This window comes from Echinops telfairi, unplaced genomic scaffold, assembly GCF_000313985.2.
Source record: "Echinops telfairi isolate 266 unplaced genomic scaffold, ASM31398v2 ScPeMD7_7468;HRSCAF=8506_0, whole genome shotgun sequence".
Taxonomy (NCBI): Eukaryota; Metazoa; Chordata; class Mammalia; order Afrosoricida; family Tenrecidae; genus Echinops; species Echinops telfairi.
Window position 1 is genome coordinate 41,040,043 of NW_022111369.1, and position 24,496 is coordinate 41,064,538.

Genomic DNA, 24,496 nt, shown 5'->3' on the forward strand with positions numbered 1-24,496 from the left:
GTTGATTTTTGTCCCCATAATATCAAACTTAACAATCAAAATCCTTTTCTTTCTGCTCTCTCTCTCCCAGGACAACTCAACTACCTCGGATCAAGCCACCAAATATGGCACGTCCTTGCAGTAGTGATGTTATATTGGTGGCACCAGTCCACCGTGTATGTCATGCAGTACAGACATGCCAAGCCTTGTCCTGACTATGTTTCACATTTGTGAATTCAGGTATGGCCACCTGTCGTATTCAATTGTGAAGCAATATCTTAACAGGGAGTTGTATACCCCACTATTTCTAAGATTCCTGTTCATTTTTTCCCTTCTTCCTCACTTAATGTATCATGAATAATACTTTATAAAAGTGGGGGGGAAGTACTTGAGGGGGTCTGTAATAACCATTCTACAGGCCCTGAGAACTACTCATTTGCTGCTTGTACATTAAAATTGATCGGCGTTCATAAGAAACGTCTAATAACCAGAATGGATGCTAACCCAATGTAGAACTAGGGCGCATGTTGCTTAATCCCAACCTAAGTCCCTTAGGAAAGACTCATCTCCAGCAGGAAATGAAGTCACCCTGTGAGACTACTTTAATGGAATGATTTCTCAGTAGATGATCAAGTGCCTGCTCATAGCAAGGATCCCTACAAACAAGGATTCAGCTTCGAATGATCACGAGCTTTTCAACAACTCGAGCTTTGTGAGAAATGGGCACTTTGATAGTATTTTCTTCAGCTGTAGTTTCTCCCTGCCCTAGGAATTTTGGATTCTTTCATTTGCCAGAAAAGAAACATTAACTTAGGTATTGAGAGGAGCTTACGTTGTCGTTTTCTGTCTGAGAAGAATCACCTTAGAAAGAGATTACACGATGAAGTGAAAAATTCTGATAGGCAAGTTATTTGCCACCTAGGCCTTTTAATACCTTATCGACCCTGAATTCTTACAAGTGGACTCCAAAAAAATCTCATGGGTATGTAGGTGCTACTTTCAAGGCCATGGAAACTAGATGGCCCCATCTTGACCTGAAACGAGCCTGAAGCCTTAGAACAAAGTCTAGCAGATGACCCATTTGATAGCACTCTTACTCCCTTGGGCGCTAGTCATCCTTTGTTTATGCTTGTATTCACATTGCATTAGTAACTGAGAAAGTATTGGTATATACTAGCTAATATGTGGAACCAGGTTTCTGAGATTTGGTCCTTGTATGTATTGAAAAATAAAGCTGTCAGTGCCCTATCATACAAAGTAGCTCTCATTCTCTTGAAATTCTTGAAAGCAAGAGGTCCATAAAAACTTAACATTGTTCACTGGACTATAAAATATTCCCAAGTTTCTCAAATGACCTGACACGAACTGTTAATTGCTGGTATCCTTCTGAACATTAACATGACTGCATTTCAGGAAGTGTTGGCGGAGGGTGAAGATTATTCCTGAAATGCCTTTCATATGTCTTCACTTTAATGTGCCTCAGTTTATACATCTGCAAAACTTTAGATATATATTTTTCAGCGTTGTGTTTTGGAATATAAATTCCCCATGCCAGTAGTACCTCAGTAAGGAGAATCGTCACCCTCTGCCCCTTCCCCCAGGAGGTTCAATAAAGTCCTAGTTGGTACTGTAGTGGTTGTGCTTTAGTGCTAACCGTAAGGTTTGGGCAGTTCAAAACCACTAGCCGCTCCTTGGGAGAAAGACGAAACTATCTACTCCTGTAAAAAAGGTAGGCTCAGAAACCTACAGGGGCAGTTCCACCCTGTCCTAGAGGGTCCCTGTGAATCAGAAACAACTCGATGGCAGTGAGCTTGTTTATCTTGTTCCATTCATGGAGTACATCTTTGAAAATGGCTATTTTACTTCATAAAACCATTCATTCAACCCATATGATGATTCTGATGCATTAGCAGGCTATTAGTTCCTAGAAAACAACTATTATTGACTAATAGATTATTGCTTTCAAGTAGATATTTTGCCATATTGGCCAAACAAAATAGCGAGTAGTTATTTTTAAACTAAGGGGAACCTCCACTACTTTTTCATTTTTTTATTGTAAAATCTCAAAATGAAAGTATATGTTCAGTTGCTTCATTTCATTATTTTTAATCCTTTTTTTTTTCTTATAATGTGATCATTTCTTTTCCGATAAAAAGCATAGTTTGCTTTTTGTTTTTCTTTAAAGAATGTTTCTTTGAATTTCAAAGGCATACAAGTCTGACTGTAGGGATAATTAACACTGTGTAAACATTTCAAAATTTTATGAAAATGCTAGATACTGTTAAGCTATGCTTTCTCACTTTTCTCTTTACTGTTGCATATTTATTGTAAAGTAGGGAATGAATGGATATGGATTGCTGTCAACTATATTCAAGACCTGTCTGAGTCGACATTTACTGACCACCTACTGTATGCATAGCACTACCGGCAAACATTTTAAGATATTGTTAATATTAAAGAATACATTTTAAATTTGCCTGTAAATCTGAGCCTTGTATATTTTTGCTTTTATAGATTTGTTATTAAAGTACACTATTCAACCACATCACTAAAAAAAAAAGTGTTTGGATTTTACCAAGGTGTAAACTATAAAAGCTCTTTTACTTACAGATTTCCAAAGTATACTTTAAATCTATTCATGGCTGTTTAGTTGAGTCATTTAAGACACAATTATCTTTCTATATAAAACCATTTTCAAATAGCAAGACAGTGTTTTTCTTTTTTTCTTTTTTTTTTTCTTTTTCTTTTTTTCTTATGGCACTGAGTATAATTCAGTAAGCTGCATGCTGAAATATGTATTATGTAAATAAAATTGGTTTACTAAATATATTAAGTGTTACTTGTCATTCTTTATGAACTATAACAGCTTCAAAATCATGTTTTAGAATCAGGAATGAAGATTCAGGGATTATCTGTCACATCTTATGGCATCCTACCTGGACTAACCGATTTGAAGATTGTGATTGACTGGCATAGAGCTGTACACCTCTCCATTTGCCAGGTACCTACCTAGAGATATATGTATATAGATCTGGCCCTACATTGTCAAGGAGCAAAGCCTGAACTTCTGGATCCTGCCAGGTGCCAAGCTGAGTAGATCCATACCCACTCTACAGCATCATTCGTGGGACTTTCTCCCGTCAAAGTATGTTTCTTGCCAACATAAGTGATGAATCAGCCCAGTAGGGAAGGTACAGAAGTAGTATCACATCAATTGTGTTGATACCAATATAGATGCTCCTGAGCACCAGAGTCCCCTGAAATTTTGTACTATACTTCCCAAGTCAGGTAGCAAGGGCACAGTTCAGAGCTGAAACTACATTTATGAAGCATATTCTGGAGAGAAAGGTAACCGTCAGCAGTGGCGGTCTTGTGAAAGGACTGAAATAAATGAACCACCACTGGGGTTCCACCTGGGATCAATACCCCAGCATAGCTGCATACACAGTCTCAGGAACACCCGCTACCCTAAAAAGCAAAACGCCTCTTTTAAAATGTACAGCACAGTCAAGCTTGCAAAGCTCAGGCCCTCAATGTAAGCATATTAACGTCATGTTTACTGTGATGCTCGAGGTGAACTTCCTTAAAGGAATTGGCATTTCAAAATAAATAGCTCAAACTGACAACTCTATAGATGTCATCTCTACAGAAGTGAACTATAACTGACTTTGGCCAAAGATACATCCCATAGTTTTATACATCTCCAATTAGGTTAAAAAATCAACAATCTATCATTTATGATACTGTACTGTACTAGCCAATCAAAAGCTACAGAGCCCAGATTTTTCTATGTAACTAGGTAGCTGTTACTACTTCAAAAAGTTATATATGTCTATTTGTATACAACAAATACAACGAATTTCTCCACAAGCCACTAATATGAAAAAAATCCAGCCTGTGTCAACCTGATGGACGTGTCAGACTTTTCTGATATAAAGAGTGAAAATATTTTGTTTCACAGAATTTTAGAGTTTGAAAATAAAATTACATATAATGCAAACAAAACTTCCACTGAGTTAATTCCAATTCAGAGCGACCATACTCTTTAAGGAAGCAAACTGCCCTCTGAGTTCTCCCTCTGAGCAGCTGGTAGAGTCAAACCTCTGACCTTTGTTTAGCTGAGTGCTTAACCTCCTCACTACACAGCTCCTTAGACAAAAATGGTCCCAAACAACGTATCCAAATGACAGTGTCTTAAGTGTTTGCTTTACCATCAGTGTGGCAATAAAATGAGTCACAAGATGTGTTTGGCTGTCAGTGCTTCTGAAAGTTATGTTTCTGCATACTACAATCTTAAGTGGCAGTGGCATGGAACAGTGTGAAGGGCGGTGAGGATTATTTAATCGTGACAGACATGAAGCGAGCACATTGTTGTAAAAATGGTGCCTACAGACTTGCTCAATATGGACACAAACCCTACGAAGCCCAAGAAAGCCAAGTCAAATGGCCCGCAACACCTGACCAGTATGCTGTTTTCCCTCCAAAACATGTTAGGGCACAATGGGTTTTCTTATGTGAGAACAAAGATCTCATCTGAAGTCAGTTCTGTATCCCACTGTCTGTGGTTTAAATGAAAAATCTTAATAAGACAAATAATGAAAAACTGAAATCACTGATTACAAAGAACACGCCATCTATTTGGGATTTATTGCATTTAAAGAAAGCAGATTACTACAACAGTAGGCATGATAAATATAGTAAGAAAATAAATTTCAGACAAAATGAAATGAATGGGGAAAGAATTCAGTCAATAAGAAAAAGCAATTTAAAGGCAATAAGGTGGAAGAATCAGTTAGTGCTTAATTAAATAGAGAAATAAAGCAACTGATTCTACCTCATAAATGTTTCCCAGCTACATTTAAAGATTGAAGTCATTTTAGCAAGTATGTTTTGTAACAATTAGAAATATAATAAAGATGTAAATCAGTTTTATTTAAAAGTTAAAGTTATTTGCTTAGTGGTACATAAAAAGTCTCAGAAAATTCAAGTTTAACAAAAATTGGAAGTATAATCAAAGAAAGTGCACTTAAAGCCGCTTGCCAGCAACTACGATGTAGCCTCTACACGGTTTACTATTACGAGACTTTTCAACCACACAGAGCGCCCACAGGAATAAAACCAGTTCTTTCAAAGTCACACTCTAAATTTTGAAATAACCCAAAGTAACCCCAGCTAATGACCTTGGCTGTTTTCATTTGTCAACCTCATTCTTTCAGTGGCTTTTATACATCCTTATTAGGAGTGAATGTTCTTTAAGATATGATTGTGGTTGCAATTACATTTTTAAAAAAATTCACAGTAACTCTGCAGTAGAGCTATGTGACATGGCATGCACATGTGTATATATATTTACATTTATCTTAATATATAAAATACCCGAGTATAAAAATTTTCAAAGAAACTATATCATTTATGTTATCCTCACAGTAGCTATGTCATATCATTCTCACAGTAGATCTGTCATGGCAACAACTGGACTTAAAACGTGATTTTTGCTTGAAAAGGGGGAAAAAAACATGAAAAAAGTTCACTGCAGATTCTACATATAACAAATATACTCAAACTCCTCGAAACTAGTACTTTTAATGCACAGGTACCTGCTCGCAGTGCTTATGTGAAGGACAAAGGCCTAGACTACAGCAAGCACACAAACGGAACAGTTAGGAAACGGCTCTGCCATGGAAGACTGAGCCCCACCGTAGCACTGCACACCAACACGAGGAGAACTGCCGTCTATCACGCTTCTGGGTAGAATCCAAAGGTGCACTGATCTGCAATTCCAGATAATATCATAATTATACCCAAATACAAACCCAGGAATAGCAAGGGGAGGGGGTGTCATCCAGCCTACAGTTTTTCCTCCTCACCTAATACACATACCGAGCAACTTGTGTCTCTTAGCAAATACATTCTTCAATGCCATAAAAGTTGGTCATTGTTAATACTAACATTTTACTCATGTTAATAATAAAATCATTAAGTGGTCCACTTTAAAAAAAAGATGACACACAATCAATAAGCATTATTATTAAAGCAGTTAGGAGAGAATTACCTTTGGCCACGGATTTTTGCTAGCTTCATAACGTTTGCCTCCCATTGTAATGTTCAAGAATACTACGTTTAGAGTTATGACATCATTTCATCAAGCAGCACAGCAGATATCCAAATAATAGTATGAATGTAATTTTGTTAAATTTCAATTTTCCTTCCTTAATCCAGTGTTGGAGCATAAGGGAGCTCGCACAGCAGCGCTGTGACGGGTGTTCTGGGATGCTCTCTTGACATACCAAGGGCACCTGCTGTGTGAAGCCAACTACTGTGGGAAGTGAGATGACGGAAAATGGAAAGCTTCCCTAAAAATCTCCACTCCTGAGAAAACACCTCATCAAAACCAGGGAATCGGCCCACATTGATCTCAAGAGGGCACTACTGGGCTGTACTGCACTAAATTTAAGTATTTTCAGCTGTGTCACATTCCTTCCCCATAGGCAAAAAGGTGTCACAAAGTTCATGGAAAAAATCCAGTAGCTTTTAGTATTTTTCCATGAAGTTTTTGAAGCACCCCTGTACAGCACTATATGCCAAAGGATCTACTGGCAGACTTCAGGTTACGAACTAGATCCATGCCCAAGTGCGTGTCTAAATCCAATGTGTAGGTGTAAAAAGGGTGTAAAAAGCTGCATATGCAAAGGAAGGTGATTATGATGAAGGATTTGTTGCAAGTAAGGGTTGGTTCAATCACTTCAAAGTGAAGGCACAGTTATGTAACATTAAAAGGCAAGTATAAGTTGACCCTGTAATAAAGCAAGATTTTTGTCACCCGGGAAATTACTGTACCTCAATTTAAAATGATTCCATCTACTTAAAAGCAAGTGTGAGCAAGGTGTTAATATCAGGTAAGACTCTAGGTATTTCACACAGGTCTTCCAAGGAGGCCATACTTGTTCACCCCTTACTCTTTCCAGAGACCAAAGGCAAGGACTAAAATAACCAAAGAAGTTCATTGTGCACATCAACAAATTTTTGTTAAAAAATAAAAAAGTATCAAGCTTACTGTAGTTTATGGAATCATCAACTCTTCACTTTTTACAAGGAAACAAATCTGTAAAAATTTAAAGAGCATCTACTTGAGCATTTGCATTAGTGGTATTATTTAACCTGAGAATCAGGAGAAAAGGTGCAAATTTAACATTTGCCTTTGGCACAAGGACAAGAAATTGAAAAAGATGGCGCCAAGGAGGAAAACTGGACTCCTATAGCCCAACTTGAAAAGTAAAGACCTAAGTAGGAATGCTCGCTCTGTCTCTACTACACTGAGAGTCACATGGCTTCCCTATCTACAAATATACGTGACTCAGGTAAAGATGAATCTCTAATGAACACACTTTGCTTCTCCCAAGTTCAGAACTGAAATCAGGCAAGCAGCTCATCTCACTGGGGCACTACAATTAAGGGAGTTGAGTAAGATTACTCATAAATAGACTAATTGGGTTCAAAGAATTAAAATAGAGCAATCAGAGTGTGTGAGTTTATAAGAGCCACTGCCTCTTTATGTGAAACATAAGCTTAACAGTTCTAGAAACCTCTCTAAATGTTCACTTGATTGGGAAGTATAGGCAATTATAACTTAAAAGCTAAGAGACATAGGAAGTAGATACTATATGTTCCTTCACATACATCATTTCTAGAAAATCTCACATCAAATCAGGATTTGTGGTGTACAGAAAGGCAATTTGGTAGCTGGGTTCTTTTCTCTAAAGACACAACCAATTAGCAGAGTGAGGCTGCTAGCTAGTCCCTTGCCATCCACTGCCGTATGCCCACAAAGAGATCTTGTGCAATAGGACAGAGGTACTTGCAGCAGGATGTGCGAGTCCTGCCTGTAAGGCTTTATGGGTTTCACTGTTCAGTGCATCGTATTAAAAGTATTCCGCCCTCCAAACCTAACGAAAATCACTGCTGTCCACAATGTGGGGACATTCTGATGAGCGTGATCATTTAAGAAAGTGTATAGTTCTATGCCACATGATTTTACATTGTAAATAAAAACTCAAGATTTCAGCTAGTTTTGTCTGAAATAAAATTTCTATATAACCTTTATCCTCATTTCTAGTTTTCACTTTCACAGCCCCTGCCCAAACATCAGAATTCATCTCTCATTTTTGTTCAAGCCTTCCACGTAGATATTCCACATTAATGGCACTTAAAAAAATAAAAATGAGACTGAGTTTTAGGCACAATAGTCAATTACTTCTGGCTCTGCTTGGTAGAGAAAGATAGAAGGACTAAACCTCTGAACTCCCCAGATGCGAACTAGATTATTTTTGACCAACTCAGCCTGTGTAGGTACAAAATAACCCTCCTTTTTTAAATGCTGGATTCAGGAAGGAGCCTGCTAGGATAGAGAGGCACACCAAAAAAGAGACATTCTGTTATCAGAAATAGCAGTACAGCTTTGCAATTCCTTGTGAGGTGGCTACATAACCAGGAGAGTTCCGCAGGCTTCCACAGAGATGTCCCCGCTGCGCTGCTGTCCTGTCAGCAGTGACACTCTTGATCGGAGCTGGCCAGTTAGCCCCCTTTCTTCCTGCGTGGCAGAAGTCTTTTAAAAAGAGGCATCAAGTTTTACTACATTGTGGAAATAGTTCCCTTTTCTATTTGGTTTATTTTAAATGGCCTATTCTGATAGACCTGTAAGAATGAGTGATATAAAGAGCTATACAAATTATGTTCTTTTCAAACTCATAAAATGAACTGTGTGCATACTTTTGTTTTTGAAACAGGAGTGAATGCCAAGAATCCATGAGAAGGATCTACTGTTTAGAAGGAAATGGAGCAGCACCAAATGGATCTAGTTCGACGGCCGGGGACTGTTGGGGCGGATGTGAAGGGATGCTGCGCACCACGAGCTCTGTGAAGGGCACGGCCCCGAAATCGTCCCTTCTCAAGGCGTCGGCGCTGTGGAAGGCGTGTAGCGAGTTCTGCCGCGGCCGCGTCGGCAGGCCGGCGTGGTGGTCGGCGAGAAGGTCGCTCAGCCCAGGGTGTGAGGAGTGCCTCGCCAGGTCTGGAGGATGGAAGGGCTTGGCCCCGAAGGGGTCCAGCGGACTTTCCTCAGGCTGCAGGATAGGCCCTCGGTCTTTCCTGTCGGTCAGGGCAACGCTAATGTTCTCCTTGGAGTCCGAGATGGTCAAAAATTCATTGCTACTTTGAGAGTCTCGGCGGCCCACCTTTTTGTGCCTGCGAGCTCTCTCTGGGGTGCGGAAGGTGGGTTTCTGGGTCTTCTTTGTGCTGGTGGGTGTGCCGTGGTGCCGCTTCCCGTTACTTTTGGACAGGTCCTGTTTTGTTCGCCTCTGGCGAGAGGACAGCTTCTGTAAGTTCCGCTGTTTGACTTTCTGCTGCTGATTCCCAGTTATTTCCTCAAAGGGCACAAGCCCAAACACGTCCTCGTTGCTTTCACTTTTGCTTACTGGTGCCGGGAAGGGCTGAAAAGGAGTGGAGCCAAACATATCCACACTTTCGGGACAAGCAGGTAGAGCATGGGCCTCTGGCCCCACCGCCGGGCAGTCCTCTGCACTCACCTTCTTGCTGAAGGGTGCCTTGGTGAACACATCAAATTCTTCTTGCTCGTGTCCTACGGGAGGAAACTGGGTCTTCTGGGAAAGGTTCGTTCCGTCCTCTCCTGGGGGAAGTTGTTGATCACGCGTGGCAAAGAAGGGGACAGCGCCGAAGACATCAAACTCCTGTTTGGGAGTCTCCACCCCACCGCTGGAAGGCAGCTGGGTTGGGGTGAGGAGTGTTCCACTGGGATCTTGGATTTGTCTACCACCAGACTTGTCTCTGTAGACAGGGCTCCGGGCACTGTACTTGGCTTTGGCCTGCTCATAATCAGAATCAGAACTATGCTTTTCTTCTTCCTCTTCCTCTTCAGAATCCATAAGGAGTGGTCTATGGCCCAGCGTTTCCGGTTCAATATCATCATCATTAAAATCCCCTTGCTCTCCCTGAAGAACGTCTTCATCCTCTTGCTCTTCCTCTTCACTGCTCTTTGGAGAAGGAGGATCTGATTCAAAGTCACTTTCAGATTCATCGTTCCCTTTGTGCACCGGACCTTGTACTGATGAATTCTCTGGCATTTTCTTCCCAGTCCGGTTCTCCGCAGAAACTGGACTTGTCTTTACATTCTTGATAGGGTTGACAGTGCTGTGTTCTGGAGCCCTGGATAAATGCTCAGCTTTCTTTTCAGGAGAACCTGTGAGTTCAAAGAAAAAGTATTGTAACATTCCGTTGCACTTCAAAAAAACCACTTGAACCATAAGGTATTACAAATCTCCCATACCAGTCTGGGGACAAATAAAACTTTTTTTTTTTTTGTCCCCAGGCTTGGGTAATGCACATGTCCCTCAACTAGATGGTTAGGTCCTCGTTCAGAGAGACTAACTCATCTCGGTCCCCTACACAGTGCCAACTCAACAAAGACTCCCATTGACAGCTCAATTTTATTACAGCACCACAACTAGGATTCTTAACATAGTACATAAGCAAGTTTTCTTCTCCAACCACAAAAATACCATTCCACGAATATGGTAAAAATACCCTATCTCATGTCCAAGCAACCCTCGGCTTATATTTCAAGTCTATCATGACTCTTTCCATAAAGAGAGATCAATAAGCTTAAGTAGCTCATCTACTTGGTTTACTCCAATTTTTAAAAACCAATCAATTCTTTCTTTATAACGAGTGTCTAACAAGTTTGGTTAACATGAGTGCGTTCAGTACCTATGAACCAGACATTGAACTAGGCTATACCAAAGACAACTATCTTCTCTAGATAATAGCTATTCTTCAAACTATTGTGTCTCTACTACTGACATGACATTAAAGGCATGCAGCCTTAAAAAAAAAAAAGAGTAACCATCAGCATGTTACAACAGCTTTACAACTTCACTGAGTAGTATCACTGTATAGTATAATACAAAAAGATGGTATATTACATGAACAAATACAGGCTCACAACATGTGCATATACTGCATTGCTTTTCCAGAGACTGATTGATTTGTATTGATCCAACCACGTAGTCTCATCTCTTCCCTTCCTTTGACTAAGACCAAGTATTTTCAAGGCATTTAGCTGAGGCTGGGGTATAATCTGAAGGTGTGAAAACTACCTACTTTGGAAGGAAAGGGCATTACTTTCCCTCCATTAGCATGGACACTATAGCATGTGATACCTCTGAATATTTCTCTCTGAAAATTCAGTCTGTTATCATCCTTCTTCATTGTTGTTCCTTCTTGCCAGATTTTATCAGACTTTTCTTTCACTTCCGCCTTGAAGGAGCCCTGGTAGCACAATGAGTTAAGGCCCAAACTGCTAATTGTAAGGTCGGTGGTTCAAATCCAGGAGTCACTCCTCAGAGAAAATGTATTCGATGGCGTCGGGTATTCACTGATTGGTGAATAAAACTAACATGGTCTCTGCTTTAAGGAGTTTACAAACAAGGTGGAGACAGGTGTAAAAGAGTAAACACAAATCCAGGCCAGTGCTCTGAAATAAAAACACACACCAAGCCATGAGGAAAGAAAGGAAGAAAGGGGATGGGTATGTCAACCTACTAAGGAGAGTCCATGACCAAGGTGAAGCCTGAGCACCTTCATGGAGCCAGCCAAGCAAAGGACAAGCAGAAGATGGACTGCAGTCAAAGCAGCAGTGAGGATGAAGGCCAATTCCAGGAGGAGGCTGGCAGATAGGAGGGGCTGAAAGCAGCCGGAGCATTGTGAGCAAGGGAGTACAAGAACAAGAAAGGGCCAGACCACAGAGGTCCCTGAAAGCCATCTATGTCATAGGAAACCATTACAGGCTTTACAGAAGGATGCCATGATCAAATTGATAGTTTTTAAAAGATGCCGGGGGGGCACAAAAGTGAGGATACCAGGCAAGGGAAGAGGGCTGTACAGTGATTCAAGTTGATGTGACAGTGGCCTAGATGAGGATGGTGGAAGAAAGAATTGAGGAGTGCAAAAGAGAATTAATGATTGCATTTAAATTAAAGATGGATGGTGGCAGGTACCATTAACACCAAACCAAAAACCAAATTCACTACCATCAAGTCAATGCCAACTCATTGGAACCACTACCCACTGAGTTTCTGAAACTAACTTCATAGGAGTAGAAAGCCTCGTCTTTTTCCCAGAGAGAAGGTTGCTTTCAGTTAGCAGCCCCATGGGTAACCACTACACCAGCATAACACAGAAAAGAGCACGTTGGGAAATGAAGGGAGTTATCAAGAATTTGGTTTGGGGCACACTGAACTTGAGGTGTGTGTGAGACATTTAAAACACTTAAGATACCTGTGACTTAAGCTCAATGGTTAATATGTGGGTGTAGAGAGAGCCAGTTGACTTGGAGATCACTGAGAATAAGCAGAGAAGAGGGTCCAGAGCCGAGCCCTTGCGTAAAACATAGAAGTCAGCAGAGGAAGAGGAGGCCACAAAGCAAAATGACAAGTAGCAGGCAGCAAGGTGGCCCAAGCCTGGGATGGTGCAATGTCACAGAAGCCAGAGAGGTAAGAGAGTCATCGGGTGGGTATTCGACAACTGAGCTGGAGGTTGCGAAGACATTCCATGAACTACGGGCAGAAAATAACTTAGGCTTTGTCAGCATCTGCAGACAGTAGTGGAGAGTAGTGAGAGTAATGGGAGGCAGCTAGTGGGACAGCTAGGAGAGGAGGAGAGGAGAATCCAGTCAGGTTATACATCAATACAAATATAATCTTCATCCATTATTAATGTATCACACCTGTAAAGTCAGCCAGAGGTTATGTGCAGTCTATCTATTAAATGTATAAATAGGCTCATCTTGACGTCTAACATGATAACCAAGTAAAATGCAGACTCGCAAGTTTGACTTCTCCATGGATAGCATTCTTCTGAGATTAAAAATAGATTGCTTTTAGATTAACCATAGACTGTATTGTCATGAATTTTTTAACTCTAGAGCAAAATATGTAATGGTTCCCAAATACTTGTAATGACCCTTCATTCTGGGATACTTTCTCTAGGATCAATCTTAAACTGTTTCCCTCCTACAGAAACCACCTGCCTACTCCTGGACCCACTAGCCACTGTCCACTGTAATACTGCTTATCATTGGTGGTGCAAACCACTATTCACACACCCAACAGGAACCATAAACCAACAGGTCTGTGGACTCAGCCAGCTGCATTTCTGAACTACTGTGTTCTTCCTTTTACCCCCACTACTAGAAAATGCTCATCAAAGTACAATGCTGAGGAGTCCTAGGCAAAAGAACCTGCTTAACAGTATAAAACCTGGACTTCCCAATTTGTTACAATTAACCTTGTTTACAGGTTGCATGGGTTAACCTTTACAACAATTATGCAGCAAGTTCTTCTCCCATAAAATGCTGCTCTACAACTCCCACAAGAAAATGTCCATTTCTAGGGCTTGTGAAACACCTTAGGGCCAAATAAGCTTCTGTTCCCACTCAAAGATCACGTCTGATTTTTCCATCCTTCTGTTTATCATCCTAGATTGTCTAGAACTATCACTTTCGACTTCTCAACCTGTTTGCCCTTGGTTAGTTTCTCTGAGCTTCAGATCCAATGACAGGTCTTTTTTCCTTTTTGGGGGTTCAGCATGAATATACTTTGGTGGATTCCCCCCACTTACCACCTTTAGTGCATCTTTCTGGATAACAGCATCACTCACTACGACCAAGATGATCCCGACTTACAGCGACCTTATAGGACAGGGTAGAACTGCCCCTGTGAGTTTCTGAGACTGTACCTTTTTACAGGAGCTCCCTCGGAGCAGCATGTGGTTTTGAACCCTTATACACAATCACTATGCCACCAGGGCTCCTAGATATCAATACAGTCCACCTTTAATTCTGATAAACAAGATCAACTAATTTACATTGACGTGTAGACCTTCCAGAATTACATATTTTTAAATATACCATATATTTTTCCTTGAGGGATAAAGTAAAAATAAAACCCTCCTTTTTCAATATCAATTTTACATTACTCATTTCCTGCTCATCCCTTTGACTTACCACTAATAAAGTTAATTCACTAATAATCCCTGACAAAAATCATAGTATATACAACCCTCATTTTTAAAATGGAGGTAAAGGCAGGGTCTACTATAACAGGTTGTTGTAAAGATTAACAGATAGGAAGGCCTTTCAACAGTGCGGTCCATAATAAAGCACTCAATAAACTGAACTACTCGATCGTATTCTAACCCCTAGCAACACTGGGGGACTCAGTTTACAGGAGTAACAGTAGGAGAAAGTATGTGGGAGGAAGGGACAAGGGCCATTCAGATCCACCTTAGGAACAAGGAAGCAAGCAAATGTCCATTGTCACATTACTAGGGTGCATTTGCGGTCCTGGAAGCTCTCTGATTTTCAAATGGCTATATTTGAGAAATCAAAAAGGACCGAGTTCAAAGGGAGCAAGGAAGCACACACATGATGATCTGTAGTCCCGAAAAGGGAATTTATTTCTTCTGTGTTGGTGTGGGTGGACTGGCTTTCTTTTGCTGTCTCCCCTTTACAAAACTGAAAAAAAGGAAGAAAATACACAATGAAAACTTTTTTATCCCTTCTATCTTCATGTAATCCATCTTAACATTCTCTATTTTTCTGTGTAGTTTCAAGAATAGCAAGCGTCAAGAGCAGCAATGAGCCTCTCTCCTGGTGTTAGGCACTCTAGAGCCCACTGTAGGTCACACTGTCCAAATCCCAAATGGTAACTGCCAGCCAGGAAGCACGTAACAACACTCCTAGATAGCTGTCCCTATCTGTAGCAATGGTAATCAGCCTTTCCTCGTAGGGACACTGGAAGAGCTAAAGAAGAAATGGGAGTTACACACAAAATAGCATGGGGGTTTTTAACCCTGTTACATAGGCCCTAAAGACTGTAAAAAAATATACAATGGATGCCTAGGAGTTTGACTTCACAGCTAAGTGTGCCACAAACTTTTAAAAACCTTTTTCTGCCTCAACAAAATCCTGTTAATAAAAAATTAAATTGAAAAATATAAGATTTTCTATTTGCTTCTCTAGTGTCCAATTGCTTCTTCCCAGTGTTGTTGGCTAAAACAATACATTCAACATTTGATTTACTATGGAATTTCACTGCTTAAGTTAATTTCACAGGAGTATGGCCTAAACATGTCTCCTTATCATTCAGTATCTCCTACATCCCAGGAATCCCCATAATTTAGTAAGCTTGCAGACACCTGTGGAGCTAAGGTGCTAGTGAGTTGACTCACAGCAGTTCTACTCTTTCCTTGGCTGTAACCTTTTCAGTAGCATATCTTCAAGTTTATCCCTCATGGAGCAGCTGGGAGGATTCCAATTAGCTCTTTAAATACTATCATAGTCAATCAAATAAGCATCAGAATCTTGTACCTGCCACATTAACAAGCAGCTTTGTAATCAAGAGAATGTGCTCATGATCACACCTCAGTGACACACATCTTTGCAATTTGTTGTATTAATATGTATTATTTCACATATTAGCATTTTTTTCCCTTTTGGCTCTAAATGGGACACTCCTCCTTCATTAAACTAAGTAAGGTAGGCTGATGTTTTGATGCTTCTAGTTAGGATAACATTTTTTGTTTTGTACCTTGAGAGTATTAGCAAGTTGCATTTGAATCACGAAGATTAAGGCTAGCTGTTATTTAATAGCACCTGTCCTGAAGGGAAAAAAAACCAACCCACTTGATTCTGGAAATCAATGTAATCATGTAGGATCTATAAATTTAAAAACAAAAACCTTAGCAAAAGTGTTCATCACTTGAGAGCCATTATTTCAAACACTGTTACTCCAATAATGAACCGATAGGGCCATTAGTTAAAGCAGTCACATATTCCACTTACTTATGAGTAAAATATGGAAAGAAAATGCTTCCAAAGAAGTTCATATACGGAGTTAACAAGACCCCACTCCCACATGCCTTTTAGAAAAGAACAAATCTTTTCAAAGATTCCATTTGAATTATTTTCCTGCTTTCAGACCCCACTGTCATTAGTTGCTATCAGGTTAATTCTGACTCATGCCTAGCTAGCCTTCCCAGCAATGGTTCTTAACCTGTGGGTCGTGAACAAAGAGGGTCGAACGACCCTTTTGCAAGGGTGGCCCAATTCGTAACAGTAGCAAAATGACAATTATGAAATAGCAATGAAAATAATTTTATGGTAGGGGGTCACCACAACATGAGAAACTGTATTAAAGGGTCAAGGCATTAGGAAGGTTGACAACCACTAACTTACAGGCTATAAAAACTGGAAGTGAATTTAAAGCTTACATATTTAATAATGGTCTCATTCTTTATCTGCAGAGAACTGATATTATAACAGGGTATATATTTACTAAACAGAAAGAAAAACTTAGACCAGGTCTCCTAAAACCTAAAGTTTCTTTCAACTCTCTCCTTCAAATAGATGCCATTATCTGAATCAAATAGTTACATCCTCATCTTTTGAAGTTGGGCTTGATGGCTGGAAACAGCCCAAATCCATTCAGAGCCAATGGACAGTGTAGTGTTGGATAAATGATTACGAATGGCAACACTGGGTTACTCACAGCCATATTCTGACTCACAGTGATCCTACACAGGGTTTCCGAGCCTGCAAATCTTTATGGGAGCAGACAGCCTCACCATTCTCCCACAGAGCAACTGTTACAGGTTTGAACCACTAACCTTGCAGTATATCTCACACCTTAACTTCTCTTATGTGACATGTAAGTGATCTCAGGGAAATCTCAAGTATTGCTCTAAAATCTAAAAGATGTTGTAGCAATAGAAGATCCCTACAGTTTTCACACAAATAAAATTTTTTGGTCAGTTACATAACTGCAACACGCTAGTTTCCTATGCAAATAGTGTCTAGGGGACTGATATTTCTTTGCACACATAAATTCAGTTGCATTACTGTCAAATTCATTCAAATAAGCATTTACTAGAGAAGTGAAGTACTGAATTAACCATTTGTTTACCAATTAGCTAAAACTATGTAACATACTTTACCTCTTGCACCAGTAGAGAACACTAACGGGAAATGATTTGGGGGGACCGATGTCCCATTTGGAATCAGGCATTACTAAGTGTCTCACTATTTATTATTATTATTGCTACTATTCCTGGGTAAGTCTATGGTATTAGTGGCAGGGTTCCAGTTCCAGACATATATAGGTTTATGCATTTAACCTTGACTCTGCAGTCAGTGGATGACCACACCTAAATGCTCAGTGAAATACACACACCAGTCTTATGACGCTGCCTTCAAAGACAAGCTCCAATCAAACAATGGCTTCTGAGAGGATCTGCTAGGCCACTTATATTCAAGGCAGAAAAGTCAATTCAGAAGACCATGTGACTTTTGTGGGATTACAAAGGGTTCATCTTCATAGACTTTCTATGAAAAACCCACAATATTGAAAATTGCATTGGTGAGAAAAACAGCAGGAAAGTTATGCCAAAGAATTGGTTTTTCCCCATCACAAAAATGCACCTGCACATTCTTCGAGATTAGCATGGGCTGTCCCACGAGAATGCCATTGGGAAGCCCTCCTTACCCAATCCACCCTATGTACCCTGATCTTGTCCCTTCTGACTTCTTTTTGGTCCCAAACTCAATGAACATTGAAATAAGACATGATTGGAGTTCCATGTTTTTCTATACAGAGGAGCCAGGATGGGTGGACTTATGAAGGCAATAATGGAAATCACAATTTTCTGGGAACACAGAATGGAGGATGGGGAAAATGGGGAGTCATCATCATTGTGTGGAAGAAAGAAAATTTTCCAAAGTTGATTGTGGTGTTAACTGCACAACCCTTAAGTGGTGTTAACAAACCCAGGGACAAGGGAACAACAAGTGATCCAAATCGGTGGTGAGGAGGGTGTAGGTGGCCTGGTAGGGCATGATCAAGAGTAATGTAACCAAGAGGAATTATTGTAAATCAAATGAAGGCTGAGCATGATAGTAGGGCAAAAGTAAAGTAAAAGGAAATAGAGGAAAGAATTAGGAGGTACAGGGCATTTATAGAGGTCTAAATACAGGCATGTACATATATAAATATATTTATATATGAGGATAGGTAATCGATCTATGTCCATATATTTATAGGTTTAGTATTAAGGTAGCAGTTGGACATTGGGCCTCCACTCAAGTACTCCCTCAAATCAATAATACTTGGTTCTATTAAAATGGCATTCCATGATGCTTACCTTCCTGACATGATTGCTGAAGACAAAGCGAGTACATAAGCAAATGTGGTGAAGAAAGCTGATGGTGCCCAGCTATCAAAAGATATAGCGCCTGGGGTTTAAAAGGCTTCAAGGTAAACAAGTGGCCATCTAGCTGAGAAGCAACAAAGCCCAAATGGAAGAAGCACACCAGCCTGTATGATCATCACAAGATGTTGAAAGGATCAGATATCAGGCATCAAAGAACAAAAAAAATCATTTTGTAAATAAGGGGGAGTGTGGAGGGGGGACCCAAAGCTCATCTGTAGGCATCTAGACATCCTCTTAGGAGAGGGTTGTGGGAAGGAGATGAGCCAGTCAGGGTGCAGTGTAGCAGCGAAGAAACATACAACTTTCCTCTAGTTCCTAAATGCTAGCCGCCCCCCCCCACCACCACTATCATGATCCCAATTCTACTTTATAAATCTGGGTAGACCAGAGAGTGTACACTGAGACATATAGGAACTTGAAACACAGGGAATCCAGGACAGATGATCCCTTCAGGACCAGTGGTGAGAGTGGCGATACCGGGAAGGTGGAGGGAGGGTGGGGTGGGCTGGAAAGCGGGAACTGATTACAGGAATCTACGTATAACCTCCTCCCTGGAGGACAGACAACAGAAAAGTGGGTGAAGGAAGACACTGGACAGTGTAAGAGATGACAAAATAATAATTTATAAACTATCAAGAGTTCATGAGGGAAAGGGGGAACAGGGAGGAAAGGGGGGAAAGGAGGAGCTGATGCCAAGGACTTAAGTGGAGAGCAAATGTTTTAAGAATGATGAGGGCAACGAATGTACAAATGTGCTTGACACAATGGATGTATGTATGGATTGTGTTGAGTTGTATGAGCCCCCAATAAAATGATTTAATAAAACAAAACAAACAAAAAAATTGCACAACCCTTGACTAAACTATTGAATTGTATGATGTGTTAATTATAGCTCAATAAAACTTTTTTTTAAGAAGCAAATTGCTGTTCTGCTGTTTAGATATGGTATAAACTGAAGAGTACAAGACTCTTTAGGGAAGAGTTAATGGAACAGAATTGAGTCTAGAAACAAACCTTCACATCTATGGTTAGTTGAGAGCGAGAAACATTGCCTCTGAAAGTGTATAAACCTAAAAGGAGGATATGTCAAGAAACAATAACTTTCACGTTTTAATATGTTTGTTTAATAAAAGGTTCTGTGATTTTATAATAACTTTATTTCCACTTGTATTCATCATTTCATGACTATTTGTGGGGTGCATACTATGCACTTCTAATAGTACTGAGAATCATTTAAAGAGGGAACAGGTAACGATGTTGTTCAGTGTATATATTTAGTGTCAATGGGTGCTCATACATCCGTAACGTATACATCCCTAATGTGTTGTCCCTAACACTTGACCATTTGATACCCACACCAGATCTGGATGAAAATGCTCTGTAAGCTTTGCTATGATCTTTTTTCTCTTTAGTCTTATAAAGCACATCTTTCAAATTTTCCTTCTTGCTTTCCTTGTCAGATCATTATCATCGTATCCATACTCCACTTCAAAGATAGGCATTATTTCCACTCAAAACTCAGCCTTTGGTTTTCTCTCCTCTTTTTCCAATTTTCTTTCAGTGCTGTAATTGCATCTCAGAGATGTGCTTCCACATGGGGGCAAACCCAGAGAAGAGTGCAACAGACCCGTGATAGCAGTGCTGTATAACCCCACTCCAAAGGAGTAAATAAAAGAACTGTAGGTGAATGGATATATTGTGTAGGGTAAAATATGGCTAAATAAATAAATATATAACGGAGTAATAATAAAGAACAACAAAGGTTCCGGGGGGAAGGATGAGAAAAGGAGGGGATAAACAGGAGCTGATATCAAAGAGTTCAAGAAGAAGAAAAAAGTTCTGTAACTGACTGTAGTAGCATATGCACAATTATGCCTGATCTATTTTAATTATAGAATGTTATGACATCTGTAAGAGCTCCCAAAATATGATTTTTTTTAAAAAGATATTGAGATTTAGTCCTTTATCTTTCTACACATAGGAATCAGAGACCTGAAAAAGCTGAATAGCTTGTCCAAATTTGAGGCTATACACACCAAAGCTAGTAGCTTCTCTGCAGATGACTTGTGTTTGGTTTCAAATGTTTAAAACGCTCATCTGTAAACTCTACAACTAAACCAAGGGCATATCATCACTGGCAAAATTTCACCCTATCTTATAAAAACCACACTTGAAAACCCAACTACAAAGAAATGGGGCAAACCGTTAGGAGGTTGATAACTTGTTGAATAAAAAAGAAAAGATGATCTAACTGGAAATCCTCACACCATTCACAAGAAAGGGTTTTTGAAGACACAAGCACATGCTGTCAAATGGACAAATAACAAACGATGAAAGAGAAGTGAGCGTCTAGAAAAAAACCTTCCATCTACGGTCAGTGGAATTTGGCCAAGAGCACCACAGCACAGGAACAAAGTCTCTTCACAGAGAGTTCTGGGCAAAGCGGGTATCCAAATGCAAAGGCACAAAATTGTACCTAGTCTATGCTTATGAGTTGTTATAAAAGGCAATTTTGGGGTGTGAAAAAGTCAAGAACATCATAGTCTTGCACAGTCTAAGGTCAAAATCTGTGGACAATGTCCAAAATGACATTTCTCAAGTTATATTTTCATATATTTATTGTGGCATGCTTTTAAACAAAATGTAGATGAAGAGCTTCCAATTAATCCCACACTATTTTAAATGAATCATAAATATATTCATAAATGGATAGGTGAATCTTAGTAGACTATACCAAAAATAAAAGATTTTAGACAGGTTTACAACACCACGCTCTTCTTAATACCATGAGTACCAGTGGCATTGCCAGGTAAGCATTTGGTTTGTTAACTACAAGGTTGGTGGTTCAAACCAGAGGTAGCTCCATGGGAGAAAGAAGACGTTGCCTGCTCCTATAAAGATTCACAGCCTCAGAAACCTTATGAGAATCACTGTGAGTCAGAAAACCAGGTGCTTTGATGGTATTTGCAGTTCAACACTTGGCTGCTAACAGACAGGTTGGAAGTTTAAACGCACCATCTGCTCCCTGAGAAAGAAAAGGCAGTCTGCATCTATAATGACTTACAGCCTTGAAAACCCAATGGGGCAGCTCTACTTTGTTCTTTAGGGTTGCTATGGGTTGGGATTTCCTAGATGACAGCAGTTTTATTTTTAATCTTTAAAAAAAAATTGTACTATTACCCTTCTAGGCAGGTTTCCATCTCCTAGAGGGCAGTTTTTACTTTTTACAAAATTTTAGTCAAAAAACAGGTGTTGCATTTTTAATCATTTTAAGATGCTTCCCATTCCAAGAGAATTTTGTTGTTCATTTCTTAGCTATCGGATTCTGGAAAATGAATGGCTTGAAACTGCTACTGTAAGTACATGCCTTTGTTGTTTCCCCATGCAGGGTCAGAGGGAGGGTGAGATTTCAGCACTCCTTTTCAATTGGTAGCAGACTGCTTGCCATCATTTCTCAGCAAGTTTCCTTGTCAGGGCCAAGGGTGAATGGATTAGGAGAAGGTTTTATCAAAATCTGTATTATTATTCTAAAGGCAGACCAAGAGTAAAAGAAGAGAATCATCTTTGTTATGAACAGTATTTCCCAGCCAGTTAAAAAATATTTTAAAATTGACATTTCTATTATGTCATTACTATTTTGGTCTAAAACAGGTCACTGAATATTTTCACTTGTATTGCTACTACACTCTTCCTTACTTGACAGGGTTACATTCCAAAATCAGGTCATCATGCAAAATCAGTGTTAGCAAAAATGGAGAATGTCTCTATCAGACCACAAGATGGATGAGGCCTATGTCACTCCTTAACTACCAACTATATAGTTGCCAAATTATGTCACTATAAAACTGTCAAACCACTGTGTCTCGCACTCCAGCCATGATGACACATGGCCTTAACCTTCAGAGCCAGCATTACCCTGACCTCACACCTCCACACTTGTCCTGTCAACGTCCATATAAAAATAGTTGGATGAATTTCTTGTTACACTACAGTAAATACAAAACATCAGATAAAAAAGTAATTAATAAGTGATGAGGGGTGTGTTCAGACAGTAAACTTTGGAGTCACAGACGTGTGCTCACTGACACATGGCACTGCTGTTGCTTGGCGCCATCGAGTTGGTGCCAATTCATGAGCGACCTACTGTCCAGCAGAACGAAACGCTCCTCAGTCCTGCACCATCCTCACAATTGTTCTTATGCTGGGAGGCATTTTTGAAGCCACTGCTAACACTTCATTTCATGGAGAGCCTTCCTCCTTTTCCCTGCCCTTCCACTTTACCAACCATGACAGCCTTCTCTGGGGATTGGTCTCTCCTGACAACATGCCCAAATTATGTGACACAAAGTCTCCCCTACCTTTGCCTCTAAGAAGTACTCTGGCTGTACTTCTTCCAAGATAGATTTGTTGTTTTTCTGATAATCTATGATACTTTCAATATTCTTCACAAGCACAATTCAAATGAATCGATTCTGCCTTGGTCTATTTACTATCTCCAACTTTCACATACATGAGGCGCCTGAAAATTCCATGGGTTCGAGCGCACCTTAGTCCTCAAAGTATAAGTCCTCAAAGTGCTTCTCAACACTTTTAATGCAGCAGATTTACCTGATGCAATGAGTAATTTAATCTCTTGACTACTGCTTCCGAAAGCATCGATTGTGGATCCAAGCAAAACAAAACTCTTCAAAATGTCAATCTTTTCTCTATCACGTTACCTATTGGTCTTGTTGTGAGGCTTTTGGTATTCTTTACACTGGGTTGTAATCCATACCGAAGGTTGCGATCCTTGATCTTCATTAGCAAGTGCTTCAAATCCTCTTCACTTTCAGCAAGCAAGTTTGTGTCATCTAATATTGCAGGTTGTTAATAAGCCGTCCTCCATTCCTGATGCCACATTTTTCTTCATATAATCCAGATTCTCTGATTACTTTAATTATCAACATACAGATTGAGTAAGTATGGTGAAAGGCTACAACCCTGACACACACTTTTCCTGATTTTTAAACCATGCAATAAGCCCTTCTTCTATGTGCACAGCTGCCTCATAAACCATGTACAGGTTCTGCATGAGCACAGTGTTCTGGAATTCCCATTCTCAAGTTGCCCACAGTTTATGATCCACACAGTCAAAAGCCTTTGTAAGTAAACATTTTTATATTCCCTGTTTTCAGCCAAGATATATCTGACATCATCAATAACCTTTTTCCACATCCTCTTCTGAATCTGGCCTGAAACTTTCTGGCAGCTCCTTGTCAGTGTACTTGAAACTGTTGGTGGATGATCTTCAGCAACTTTTATTTGCATGTGATTCCAATGACATTGTTCTTTAATTTGCACATTCTGCTGGGTCACCTTTGGAATGGATCTCTTCCAGTCAATTGGCCAAGTAGCTGCCTTCCAGCTTTAATCTTTAAGCAAGCCACCAATCCCCTCAGAGTCTATTTCATTTATATCTACAGGTGGATTAAATCAATTAGAACTATCATTGATCACATCCTTTTATAATGAGTATCTTACATATTAAGATAAATATGCATACATACATACATAAATGCACATATAAAATTAGTTATCATAAATAATTAGATGCTGGACTAAGGCATAGAGAAAAGGGCTTGTAAAATGACCCATCATTTGGACCGACAATTTTCCTGTGTAAAAATTTTATGTTCCAACAAATAATTGCTTTAGATACTACAGTGACTGTCCTCAGACTTAGATTCGTTAACTTCCTATTAAATAATAATACCCACAAAGTAAGTTTGGGGTTGAAAGAGTAAGGGATGTTCACCATACTTAAATAAAAATGAAAAATAAAATATTTACTACTTCAGTGGTCTAATTAATGTGGCCTAAATGTCAATTGAATTCTTCAAATACTTTTAACATCTCATAAAAATTTTATGTTTCAGAAGTTGTGGATGTTCATTAAAGCAGTCCGTGCTATAGGTACTCCCCTCAACACAAGAACACTTTGTTTTAACAATTCAGCAATCTGAGATGCTCACCTGCCTGGCACAATCGCTGAAGACAATGGGTGCACAAAGCGGATGGTGAAGAAAGTGCTTGGCTACCAAACATATATAGTGCTTGGCTACCAAAAGATATAACACCTGAAGTCATTGAAGACAATGGGTGCACAAGCAAGTGTGGTGAAGAAAGCTGATGGTGCCCAGCTACC

General features: G+C 39.7%; 2 protein-coding genes across 5 annotated transcripts in view; one reads left to right on the plus strand and one right to left on the minus strand.

Annotated features, from left to right (window-relative positions):
- The window catches only part of PAQR3 (progestin and adipoQ receptor family member 3), a 30,483-nt gene extending 18,375 nt beyond the window's left edge, over positions 1-12,108 (plus strand). The window contains exons 6-8 of one of the 2 annotated variants that reach the window (XR_006679473.1): positions 71-219; positions 2,865-2,980; positions 8,763-12,108. Coding sequence is in view for 1 of the 2 variants with exons in the window: in XM_004703218.2 (XP_004703275.1) it covers positions 71-213 (143 nt within the window). In the remaining variant the exon portion in view is untranslated. Of the gene's footprint in view, positions 1-70; positions 1,720-2,864; positions 2,981-8,762 lie in introns of those variants that run through there. The other variant, XM_004703218.2, reaches the window with a different exon arrangement.
- BMP2K (BMP2 inducible kinase) overlaps positions 1-24,496 on the minus strand; it is a 143,873-nt gene that overhangs the window by 6,449 nt on the left and 112,928 nt on the right. For 2 of the 3 annotated variants that reach the window (XM_004703217.2, XM_045284002.1), the window contains 2 exons: positions 8,746-10,228; positions 4,596-5,750 (listed from right to left, as the gene is read on the minus strand). In XM_004703217.2, coding sequence (XP_004703274.1) covers positions 8,793-10,228 — 1,436 coding nt within the window. In that variant the 3' untranslated portion in view covers positions 4,596-5,750; positions 8,746-8,792. Of the gene's footprint in view, positions 1-4,595; positions 5,751-8,745; positions 10,229-24,496 lie in introns of those variants that run through there. The other variant, XM_045284001.1, reaches the window with a different exon arrangement.